The following is a 13,284-nucleotide window of genomic DNA, read 5'->3' as shown; positions in this document are numbered from 1 at the left end:
CCAGACAAAACTTAAAAGCCCAAAGCTAAACTCTGGGTTCCAGCAGCTGCTGCTTCTGCTGTAAGGCCTCCGGTTGCTCCACTGCTTGGAGAGCTCTGCAGTCTTCCCCCTTCTTGGTCAGGATCTCCCCAAGGCACCTTGTCCAGGAGAGCTCTGTAATCCCTTATCTAACTGCTTTAGGAGCACAGCTTCTGTGTGGCTCAATCTCCATCCAGGCTTTAGAGGAGCACTGCATCTGCTTAGTTCAGACTTCCTGGGAGCTCCCCTTTCTCCTCAGGAGCCCACCTGTTCTTTACTTAATTAACTGCCTTCCAGCTACTTAGGCAGTTAACCATCCCCACATGGACATGGTCTGGCTCATTCTCTTCAAGAGAGCTTGTCACAGGTCAGCTGGGCAAAAGGGCCAGCTCTGTGACAAGAGTATTAAAGCTTAACTGATTTTCCTCTTAGTCACATAACAATATAACTAACAAAAGCAGCTGGTTTTGCACTTTATCCTAGATCCCCTTTTTGCTTTCCTTTCGCCTCCTATTTCCCATTTTCCACAATATTCCTTCACACAGTGTCACTTTTCATCCAAACAGGACAGACACTCAAAGATTAGTCACTGACTGTAAGCTGAAGGTCACCAGGACCCATCAGTTACAGAAACAAGATTTCCCTAGTCAGTTTGGAATAGGGATCTCTGGCTGGGAGCGCGATGCCTGTTTTTAAATGCAGCAGTAGTCAGCTGGAACAAAGTCTCCAGCCATTGCTATTGTACTTTCTAAATCTGCTGACTCATTTGAAAACTGTAAAGAGAAAAGAGTATTCTAAAACCCAAACTAATTTCCATCTCTCACCACCAGCCTAGTTTTCATCTTCCCACACACCAAAAAATGAAAATATAAACTGACCCTGATAGAAAACTAGAGATTACAGCTCTGTACCAAAAAAATGATACCTACACTGTATCTACAAATGTACCAGACTAACACATACTGTATAGCTATTTTCTTAAACTGAGCTTACTAGTATTATGGATAAAAAATGTTCTTTGTATTGTAGTTTTCATTAGTGATAAGACAATGTCAAAGTCTGGAAATGTAATTCCATATTTTTATATTTATGTAAATACATACACATGCACATGCAAACACTTGAATGCTTATCAATATTATTTCAATCTGGAAGCCATGCCAAACAACAACCTGCTCTCTTTTGCTAAACCTGAAGTACTTCTTGGTTCAGTAGCAGTGGAAATACCATGAGATTAGCCTCTCCTTTTGATTTCAGTATTTCCAGTCCTGACTAAAAGGAGGAGAATAATTTTGAAATGAGAATTCTAACAAAATTTTGCAAAACTGAGAAAAGCAAATTTGAGGGCAAAGACTCCTGGTCTTATTTTATCTGAACCAGTTTAAATCCAATATCATCAAAAGAATACTGGACTAGCATACCAAAAATTGCTGCAATAAGACTAGTTATAAAGTTATTTTCCCAGACCTACTTTAAACTAGATTCTCTGTTCAGAAGGCAACTCAGGAGGGCAAAAAAATATGATAGAACTGCTTTCAGTAAGTACATTCTTCCATCAAGCTTCAGCCAGTTACAATACTTCTCTTTTTGCTTTGATCTAACAAAGGTTACATCTATGAAAAAACATGACTCATTATCACCAGTGGAGAAGTGAGGGCGGTGGAAGTAATTGCCTAAAATTACTCTCTGACAGAAAATTATCCTAAACCTGCTCATTTTTACTTGATATTTTATTTAGAAGTACAGGGGAGGGGGGAAATTACTTGGACTTTTTTTCATTAAACTATAAACATAAAAACATGTAGAGATACTCACGAAAGCTTTCTAGCTGATAATTAAGGGTCAATATAAAAACATAAGAACAAAAACAAAATCATTCATAAAGAATAACTCATTCAAGTATTCCATTAAAAATAAATGGTCAAATTAACATAATACACTAGAAGCACATGACACTATTCAAAAGTAGTTCTACTGAATTGTCTATATAAAAATGCAATAACAAAGGCTAAGACTGACCAATAAACAGATTGAAGAAGATCTGTGCCCTTTAAGGCATAAGATTTTTTTTAAGTTTCATTCACATATTGTAAAGGTACATAACTGGATGAACTATAAACTCCCTTTGAGTTTAAAATATACAAAACACAATTAAAGAGCAATACAAAGAGAATTTTATAGGCTCTACTGTTACATGTTTTTAACCCACAACCACTCATTGTTTCAATTACTGAGAAGCCCTCATGAAAAAGTCTTATTTAATTTCTTTAAAACTCTTTTGGTTTCATCCCAGTTAATTACTATAAGATCCTAGAAAAATTACTCTAAGGCAGTGTCTATACTAGAGAATTTTACAGAAGATTCCCACTAGTTCTATTACTGGTTCTGCGAAACTAATGGTGGCACTGATGTAGATAGGCTCTTCAGCTTCTGGACCAAAATACACACTGCTCTGAGATGCGAGTACACCGATTTCATGTGTTCAATGGATGTTAAGCATATCAGAAATCAGAAAAAGCCTTTTAACTTTATATTATAGCTAACAATTCTGCTTGTAATTTAGAGAACACTGCAAATGCAAGCATTTTATATCAAATTGCCAAGAGAAAAATAGATAGATAGTTTAAAATCAGAAATGCAATTCCATATTATATATTGATCATAAAACCTGTGTAAGTTACTAAAAGTCACTTAGATATAATACTTAATTTAAACCATAATTTACTATTAAAGCACCTGGAAATAGAATAATTCTGCACAGAAAGCAAGAACCCAGTTTTCTTATTAATATACAGTGAATTTTAATTTTGACATAACAGTAAATCAATACAGACTGGGCTATTAACACCAAGTTATTTATATACAAATTCGTAAAAATATCATTTAAAAATAATATTATTTTAAACAAAAGTTCTACTTTATAATGAAAATAATAGCCCTGGCCTCTTTTGTAATTCAGCATTGACATATGAAAGTAGTTTGAGCATTAATTTAAAATTTGGAAAATCTTCCTGGCAATGCATAAGCCCTGTGCTTGTTTCCAGCACACTAGAAACATTGCTCTCCATTTTCAGATTACTAGAATGCTATCTTGAAATTTGGCATCAAAGGAAAGTCCCATATTCAATATAGCTGGACTTATTCCATGTATAAAGTAGAACCTCAGAGTTACGAACACCAGAGTTACAAACTGACCAGTCAATCACACACCTCATTTGGAACAGGAAGTACAGAATCAGGCAGCGGGAGGGTGGGAGGGAAAGGCAAATACAGTATAGTACTGTGTTAAACGTAAACTACTTTAAAAAAGGGAAAGTTCAAAAAAGATTTGACAAGGTAAGGAAACTGTTTCTGTGCTTGTTTCATTTAAATTAAGATGGTTAAAAAGCAGCATTTTTCTTCTGCATAAAGTTTCAAAGCTGTATTAAGTCACTGTTTCGTTGTAAACTTTTGAATCCTTTCAGCATGTGTGGTGATGTAGATTTAATCTATTCAGATTGTAAACCCTTTGGGGCAGGGATTGGCTCTATTTGTTTGTACAGTTCAGAGCACAACAGGGCCCTGACCTCTCAGTGCTGCCGCAATACAAATAAAAAATTTTTTTTCAAACTCCAATGATGAAGTTCTTTAATTTGTACAATGTTCCAGGAGCATTAACTTAAAAGCAGCCTTCAAAAGTTAAAACCCGTAAAGGCATATGGCTAGCTGCTTTAAATCCGTAGCTACAAAAGAATGTTTTAAAATATCTAGGCTGCAGTTTCTTTGTTAAGAAGAAAAACAGAAAGGCACCACTAGAGAAGAAAGAAATTCAGATGTCAAAGCAAAAACAGAAAGCAATTCTGGGACAGTATATAGGCTTTACAATTTCAAATTGTATGCATAGTCCAGAATACAGAGACGGTAAATGGCACCTTTCAGGGCCACACTGAAGACAGACTATCTGTACAATAGATGGATTGTGTAAATCTAACCAAATTCATTTTGCAAGAAATAAATACCTTCTTTCTTGTTTTTCCATGAATGCAACATGGATAGCATGTTCCTCCATCACAAGCTGGTAATAAAGGGTATTAAAGCAGCAGTGCTCAACCATCAAATAACATTCCAGCAGAGGAGTGAGCAAGAAAGTAAGAAAACACAGAACTGATGCAATTTTATCATAACCCAAGGAAATGGATATATTCTTTTGATTAAGAAAATATTATTTCTTTAATAGGTGCCTATTCTGGAATCTCTTAAAACAATTAACTTGTATCATCTCTATCATAGGTTAAAAAAAAGGGCTAAGTCCCAGCATGCTCCTAGCAATACAAAACCCTTCCTTCCTTCGCACCCCCAACAGTAACATTTTCCAAAGTACCTAAGTCCCATTTTCAAAAATGACTTGGGGACTTTGAAAGCCAACAGGACTTTGGCTCTTAAGTTCTTAAGTGATTTTTGAAAAATGGGACTTTGTGGTAAAATTTCCAAAAGCTCCTAATATTAAGGGGAAAATCTGGGCCTTAGCATGTGACCAGATAGGTAATAGATGGAGGCAACGGCAGACCAAAAGGGGTGGGAATGTATTCTAGAGCCAACCAGCATTCCCAAAGAACATTCTCACAGGAACTCCCTTTAGATTAGATCCACTTAGAGTGCATCCTCCAACTGCAACAGTGGCACTATGGCATGGGGAGGGGCATAGTCTCTCAGGTAACCAAGTGTCAAATCACTTGGCCTTTTAGAGGTTAAAAGCAACATCTTGAATTCCATCCTGAAACTCATCGGTGGCCATACACCAGTGCTCCAGGAGCTACAGAGTGCTCCCAAGGAGACATCGCTCTCAAATTGGCCACTGTATTCTGCAATAGCTTCATTTCCAGAGTAGTCTAAAGTGGTAGTTCCATCCAAAGCACATTACAATAGAGCATGAAGTTAAACTTACTCCTTTGTTTACATGTAGAAGAAAATACATTCAAATTATTCCAAACTATCAAATCACACACAGAGATCACTTAGGGAACTTTGTGGAACCTCAGAGTTATGAACTGACCAGTCAACCACACACCTCATTTGGACCTGGAAGTATGCAATCAGTCAGCAAGAGACAAAAAAAGGCAAATACAGTACAGTACTGTGTCAAATGTAAACTACTAAAAAAATAAAGGGAAAGTTTTTTAAAATAAGGTTTGACAAAGTAAGGCAACTGTTTCTGTGCTTGTTTCATTTAAATAAAATGGTTAAAAGCAGCATTTTTCTTCTGCATAGTTAAGTTTCAATGCTGTATTAAGTCAATGTTCCGTTGTAAACTTTTGAAACAGCCATAACGTTTTGTTCAGAGTTACGAACATTTCAGAGTTACAAACAACCTCCATTCCCGAGGTGTCCATAACTCTGAGTTTCTACCGTATCAATACTTAATCCTGCCATGAGTACAGGGGACTGGACTAGATGACCTCTCAAGGTCCCTTCCAGTCCTATGATTACTCTTCTCTCTCTCCCCCCCACTTTTCTGTCTGTTACACTGTAAAACTTTCAGGGCACGTCTTCCTCTTTGTTTGTACAGCCCCTAACACAAAGGGGCCCAAGTCTTGATTAGGACCTCAGAGTATTACTCTACAAATAATAAACAGTAATAAATACATTACCATCGAGGTCCCCCAAATTCTACAGCTTAGAAGCTAGCTATTTAAGAATTCTGTCAAGTAATTACACCACTTTTCATGTTTGTTTTCTTTATTCAACACCAGTCACTCCAATGACTTTTTATCTGAATCAGCTGAAACACTATTCTGAATACGTTGAGAGAGAATGTAATTGCCCAATAACATTGTACCTGATCAATTCCCTACAATAATGAATGCCCTCCGAAGATTGTTGTACACTTAAGATCTACTGTATGTGAAATACCAGCAAAAAATTTTTGCAATTCAAGCATTGCTACCACAAGATTGCACCAAACGAGATTTCCCTGCTGTTAAAATAAACAAACACTTTCATGTGGAAGGAACAGATTCACAAGAGAATACATTTATTTGAATCTTTTGGCATCCCATAAATGAAATACAGGTTTTGTCTCAGTTTCAAATCTTTATTTTACTTAAAAATATTTGGAAAAGTAACTGATATGGAAAGAAATCTTTCAAATCTTTCCATGCAATAGTGTTGCCAACTTTCTAATTGCACAAAACTGAACACCCAAGCCCCACCCATTCCCCCAAGGCCCCGCCCCCCACCCGTTTCCCAAGGCCCCTCCCTCGGTGGCTCACTCTCCCCCACCCTCACTCACTTTCACTGGGCTGGGGCAGGGGGTTGGAGTGTGGGAGGGGGTGAGGGCTCTAACTGGGGGTGCGGGAGAGGGCTCCGGACTGGAGCACGGAGTTGGGGTGCGGGAGGGAGTGAGGGCTCTGGCTGGTGCTGGTGATGAGGGGTTTGGGGTGCAGAAGGGGGCTCCAGGCTGGGGCCAAGGGATTCAGTGTGTGGGAGGGGGCTGCGGGTTTAGGCAGGAGGTTGGGGTGCAGGAAAGGGTATGGGCTCTGGGCTGGGAGTGTGGGCTCTGGGCTGGGGATGAGGGGTTCAGGGTGTGGAAAGGGGCTCTGGGCCGGGGCAGAAGGTTGGAGTGCGGGGGGGGGGTGAGGGCTCCAGCTGGAGGTGCAGGCTCTGGGGTGGGGCCGGGGATGAGGGGTTTGGAGTGTAGGAAGAGGCTCTGGGTTTGGGGGGGCTCAGGGCAAGGGGTTGGGGCATGGGCTCATCTCAGGCGGCTCCTGGTCAGCAGCACAGCAGGGCTAAGGCAGACTCCCTGTCTATCCTGGCGCCGCGCTGCGCCCAGAAGCAGCAAGTCCGGCTCCTAGACCGGGGGGCCAGGAGGCTCCGTGTACTGCTCTTACCTGCAGGCACTGCCCCCCCACCAGCTCCCACTGGCCGCAGGTCCCGGCCAGTTGGGAGTGCGGAGCCGGTTCTTGGGGCAGGGGCAGAGCGCGGAGCCCCATGGCCTCCCCGGCTAGGAGCCAGACTTGCTGGCTGCTTCCAGGGTGCAGCACGGTGCCAGGACAGGTAGGGACTAGCCTGCCTTAGCCCTGCAGCACCGCCGACCGGACTTTTAACAACCCGGTCAGCAGTGCTGACCAGAGCTGCCAGGGACCCTTTTTGACCAGGCATTCCAGTTGAAAACTGGACACCTGGCAACCCTACATCTTATTTATAAAAAAATCAGAAACTTTTGAAAGATTAGACTTCTAAACTATCCCTTCAAGAGGAAAGTCAGATTGTCCAGCTATAAGGAGACATTCATATGGTTTTAATCAAGCCGCAACTTTATTATTAGATGTCTGGGACTACCCTGCAGATAAGTGTACATAGTGCAGGTAATCCCATGTTCATTCAGTATCTACTGGTGGGGTTCCGCCAACCCCCCTTCTTTTTCCATCCAGGTCCCCCAGCCAACCCATTGCTGGGACCTTACCAGCCACCCCCCCAATAAGAGGGCTAAGACAGGAGGGTTGGCCCCTGCTGCACCATTCATAGGAGCCTCCCCTCCCCCCCTCCCTTGTTCTGTTCCTTTAACAAACACCTCCTTTAAGTCCTTTATCAAACCATTTATCCGGTCACTGTACCTTCCCTGGGGAGTACCTGCACGGGACAGCTGCCTCACACTTACTGAATGAGTTGTGACATCATAGCCTAACTCCCTTCATGCCTCACATCAACAAAGCCCTCCCCGAACCTGCTGTGGGTAAGGTGAAAACCCCCAACTCCACCTAGATCAATCTGGTGGTGAGGGAAAAATTCCTTCCCAGCCCCTCCCCCCAAAAAGGGGAGGCTAGCGCAATGCCCACAGCAGGTCTTGACCAAACCTGGTATTTCACCACCTAAAGGGGAGGGAGGGTCGATGCTGCCCCAGCCTGATCCATGTAAAAGGGGGCTTCACCGCACAGGGCAGCCCATTTTAAACCCTTCCGCCCATCCAGTTCCCAGGGGATGAGTTAGTGTTGCCACTCTGGCCCCTTGTCCCCTTTTGCAGCAGTTTGACCTCTCCCTTCCTCCCCCAACACAGCCATAAAGCACAGTTCCCTTCATTCAGCCAGCCAGCCAAGTTCCCTCCCACTTAAAAGGTGTGGTGTGGTCATTTCCTTCAAGAGGCAAAAACTATATGACAATATATGGTACTAAATCAAAACACCATAACTAACACCAGTAGATTAAGATATGGTAGAAAGCATGTGAGTTCCAAGATTACAATCAGTCATTTTCTATACATACGGGGCTCCTACATAAAAATTAAATGAAGAACAACAAATGTTGCATATATAAATCAGAAGAGGAAACATACATGTATAGTCTATATAATAATGTAATCCTGGAAAGCAGGAAGTGAACATGGTAAAAAGGGTTTTGTTCAACTCTTTTTCTTAATGTGAGATGGCTCCTTTGACTCTTCAAAACAAAACAAGTGATACTCCAGAAACAAAAGGAAACCCCATTTCCCTCCAAATTGTAGACTGGGTCATCTTGACAGGTGATTTTGCAGCCTACGGCCCCAATTCTGCAAAGACTTAACATCAATTACTTTAAATGGACTTGAAGTCAATGGGACTATTCACAGGGCAGAAAATTAAGCAGATCTGTAAAACTTTGCATGATCAGGCATTAGAATGGGCTCCCTTACAATTAAATTACAACATGGAGACTTTTCAAGCAGTTGGACTCCTTTCATAAGCACTCATAATTAGTAATGTTTTATAATGAAGTATACACAACTATTTTGGAAAATCTTAAGCATGTTGACTACAGACAGGAAAATGTATGTTTCTGTACATTATACAGGTTACTGAAGATTGTTTGGCAGAGGGTTTTGTTTTTTGGTACTTTTTTTTTTTTTTAAGATAGGATTCTGGTCTTTGGTTCAGCTACATTAGAAGTTTCTGAGCACTTATTTCAGTTTTCACCTGACCAGAGAGAGTGAAAATGCTCCTGTAATTCTTGCTAAATTATAACCTGACATGGTTTATGTCAAGGAAAAAGCAGAATACCTGTGGGCTAATAGCTATATTTTGCTTAAGTGAATAGAAGGGATGCACATGGCAGCATGAAAATGAAGTTTACCTTTGTTCCTCATGACACCATCTCTTTAAAATAAAATTACTTTGTGAAATATAGTAAAACCTTTCCAAATCTCACTTCAACTCAAAAGCCCTATATTCTCACACCAAAAAATAGGAGTTTCTAACATTTAGCAACAGACTAAATGTTACCCGTTTGTAAACACTACAGCTGTACTGAGGTCTTTTATCACCGACTTCATTAATGTTACAAAATAGATAATACATTTACTGATCTATTATGTTATCAAATTAAAGAACTTGTCAAAATAAACAAACAGTCAATTTTGTTGGGTGTTAGCTTACTTGCAAATCTGCAGAATTCAGTAATCCTCAATGGGTCTCCTACTGAGTGCAAATCAGTGAAAGTCTACTCAGTTCTTAACCGTATAATTGGAATATTGTTTAATTGGCTAAAATTCCTGGTATTTATGCAATTAGTTGATCAAAATCCTGTTTTTAACAACAAAAGGGTAAAAGATACTCTATTTGTAGAGATTTAATTTAAAACTATACAAATATGCATTAAGTTGGGCTGCATATCCATTTTTACTATGCTACAGGATAAAAATGAGGTTAATTCTATTTAAACCATCAAAAATTCTTCCAAGACAGCATATGTATTTAAAGTCATAAGAAAAAGAGGATATTTGGAGCTCACACACCAACAAGGACACACCACATAACTCCTACCTCTCTGACTTCATGGAATTGACCAGTATATTGACTCTTGGCTCTCCGGGCTGCTGCAGGCGATTTGTGATGTGTAACGGTAACAACGGTCGGTCCACTTTGACCCTGATGTTTTTGACTACTAGGAGATGCAGAATTACTCATCCCAGGAGGAAGCAAAGACAAGTTTCTGTTTCGTGAGGAGGGAGTGCTCTAGAATAAGCAACAGGATGTTAAAATGAAGAATTAAGATACATGAGTACATAATGGATGACCAAAAACTCTAAGGCTGCACTCTTCTCCTTATAAAACTGAACCTGGAGAACTATGGCACCCAAGTCTTACTGATGACAAAAAACGCTGATAACAGGTATGGTGAAATTATGGCAAGGATCAACCCTGATAATGCAGAAGTCGCTTACAATTACCTGGTTTGTTGAGATTTCTGAAGTAGGCTTCCCTAGCTCTGGCGAGTAATTTCCAAACATTGCTATATATTAATATGCTGGAAGTGTCTTTGTAGACAAACACACAAACCTTTTAAAGAGGGTAAATAATCTGCTTTTCTAAGCACAAAAGAATCTCAATTATGCTGATACAACTAGATTTTATAAAGTCACTGACCTGTAATTCACGAGGCATGCTTGCTGATTTTTCAAAAAGGTATTTAGTTAAAGTTAATGCTTTCCCCTGTTTAGTTTCTGAAATAGTTTGATGCTTCCTTTGCATAATTTTCAAAGCAGCAGCCATTGTAAGGCCCATACTCCAGGTTAAATTAAAATGTGAAGCAGAAGTGTGCTTTGAAAGTGTCAAGAGATATTTTGGGGATTGGATGAGGACAGGAGAGGGAGGCAATGGGGTGAGGGGGAGGCAGTGGGAGCCAGGGGCGCTTGGGGGTGAAGCCCAAGGGAGGCAGCAGGGACCAGGGGCGCTGGGGGTGGGGTGGGTGGAGAGCCCGGGGGAACCCAAGTGCAGTTCCCCTGAAACTGTGACAATGATATTTTATTTCATTTTTTCTAAAGGCCCAAATCCAGCAAAGTACTTAAATGTGCTTAAGTTCAAGCACTTTAGCAGTTCCATTGATTTCAATGGGACTACTCACATGCTTATAACTGAGCATATGCTTAAGAGTTTGCTTGATTGGGGCCTTAATGTCAGAACATATTATACTAAATAATAATTAAGAACTGGAAAGTCACACTATTAAACTTTGTAATGTTAACAGCAAAAGTGGGTCAGTTGTGAAGCTTCCATCCAAATTCAAGTTCCTCAACTTCAGATCTAAACCCAAGCCCCTTCACAAGAGTGTTGGGATTCGGAATTCTGAACTGGCCCATCATGAAAATAAATGAGCTGTGAAGGTGAAATCTGGACCTAGATCTGATCAACCTCATGTTTCTGAGTGATTTGGATTCTGTGTCCTAGTTTTGGGTCCATCTCTAGTTAATAGTGAACTGTAAAGAGAAACGGGAATGGCAGGCAAGCCGAGAAACATGACTTGACCGTCCCTGCTAACTGGGCTGGGCACAGGAGATTGAGCACAGAAATCTGTTTTAATTTACTTTCCAAAAATTCTTTCAAACCACTATCTTCCTGCATTGAAATCTGTTTTTACAGGTTTGCTAATGATACCCCATATTTATCGTTCTGTGATACTACAGATACCAGAAGAGTCATCATAGCCACCAGGAAGGTTAGCATGAGATTACTGGTACTTGTGATACCCAAGAGAGCCAATGTCTCCTTGTAAACCCAGAAGAGAGAGCAGATTCAAATGGAGAGGGAAAAGAATTGTATAAGGTTAAATTAGAACTGATTCCTGACATAATTATTGGTTGCTGATACTATCACAAGAACTCTAAAAATTATATCAAATGATTGTTTTGCAAATATCTCTTCTTCAAATTGATATAAAACACCAGTGCAATCCAGAGCTTCTTTGTGTGTAGCTTGCTTTTAGAAGAGTCTCTATCTGCTGTTACATAATGTCATAAGACATTCGAAGTAGCCAGGGCAGGCTCCAGGCACCAGCATAGCAAGCAGGTGCCTGGGGCGGCCAACAAAGAGGAGGGCGGCACATCTGGCCGTTCGGCGGCAATGGCGGCAATTCAGCGGCGTGGCCGTCACTCCCTCTGGGAGCGAAGGACCTGTTGCCGAATTGCCGCCAATTGCGCTTTTGGGGGGGGGGGGTGTGCTTGGGGCGGCAAAAACGCTAGAGCTGGCCCTGGAAGTTGCTCTAGAAATCAAAACTCCTTTGTCTCGAGTGCCTGCCCTGAACCTCACTGCATAACACAGAACCTTTAAATTGTGTCCTCCCCTCCCTGTCAGCAGTTACCAGTCTCCTCTACTATTAATAATGGTCTGAGTTTTTTCCCCCTCTATGAGTTCAATTGTTCACATATCTGATCTTTTAATAGGGTTGCTACTCCATGGCTTATTCACTGCATCACTCAAAGTTATTTTATACTAGAGAAAGCCTGAAGTATTGCAGTTTCAGTCAGGCACACAGATGTATCAGAACACATATAATGTATCATTGCAGATATCACAGTGATAGATGCTTTAGTGTGTTATCTATATGTGGTCCATCACAGCCTAGGCTATTTTTGTCCATGTTTGAAAAATGTTGTTAGTGGTTTAATTTCCACACTTAGAGAGATCTATGTAATGTGCTTGCTAAGCTTCTTTCTTCTGTTGTATTATATTCTTGTTATAGGCATACATCTTTTGTTTTGATTTTATTTTAGTATCAGACAAAATGGCATGTATTGTACACTGACAACAACATTTTAATAAAAATGAGGGTGGCATAGATGCAATATTTTGAGTAAAATACAGGTATGATCCCACTATTTCTACATACAAGTTCTATATATTCATACTTGCAAAGAACAGGTAGATGAGTTTTCATAGTTGCAAAGAGAATTATTGTAATAAGTGAATGGAAATGGAAGAGGAAGTCTTATTTTCACCAGTAGTGCCTATATACTCAGAATGGCCTCAAATTTGAAACAGTATATTGTAATTTGGCCAGTAAATAGCAACTGAAAGTATTCTCCTTTTTATCCCTCAAAGGCTAGTTAATGACCCTGCAATCATGTATAATGACTGTCACTTTCATTAAAAGGTATTAGATCTAAAACTGACAAGCTTAATTTATAATTAGCATTGGGATTAAAGTCAGACATTGTGTATAACAGTCATGGTAATAGTAAATTTTGTCACTCCAGATAATCCATTTTACCAACACATATAAAAGAGGCAAGGAGGGGACTTTGTTACATATTTTAGGAGAGCAATTACCTCTACACTCAGCCAAAAGATTGAGACATCTGGTATGTCAGAACCTGATACTATAAGCCCTACACGTGCAGAACATACTGAGACTACTCTCTATGCAGTCAAGTATCAGAGGGGTAGCCGTGTTAGTCTGAATCTGTAAAAAGCAACAGAGGGTCCTGTGGCACCTTTAAGACTAACAGAAGTATTGGGAGCATAAGCTTTCGTGGGTAAGAAC

At 40.4% G+C, this 13,284-nt stretch overlaps 1 protein-coding gene across 1 annotated transcript in view; it reads right to left on the bottom strand.

The window, feature by feature from the left end:
- The window catches only part of OSBPL10 (oxysterol binding protein like 10), a 182,827-nt gene that overhangs the window by 105,383 nt on the left and 64,160 nt on the right, over positions 1-13,284 (bottom strand). The window contains exon 4 of the mRNA XM_065400039.1: positions 9,789-9,980. Coding sequence (XP_065256111.1) covers positions 9,789-9,980 — 192 coding nt within the window. The remainder of the gene's footprint in view (positions 1-9,788; positions 9,981-13,284) is intronic.

Source organism: Emys orbicularis, chromosome 2 (genome assembly GCF_028017835.1).
Source record: "Emys orbicularis isolate rEmyOrb1 chromosome 2, rEmyOrb1.hap1, whole genome shotgun sequence".
NCBI classification, from domain to species: Eukaryota; Metazoa; Chordata; order Testudines; family Emydidae; genus Emys; species Emys orbicularis.
The sequence above is the reverse complement of the archived record's forward strand: the minus strand, read 5'-3'. Positions and strand labels throughout refer to the sequence as shown.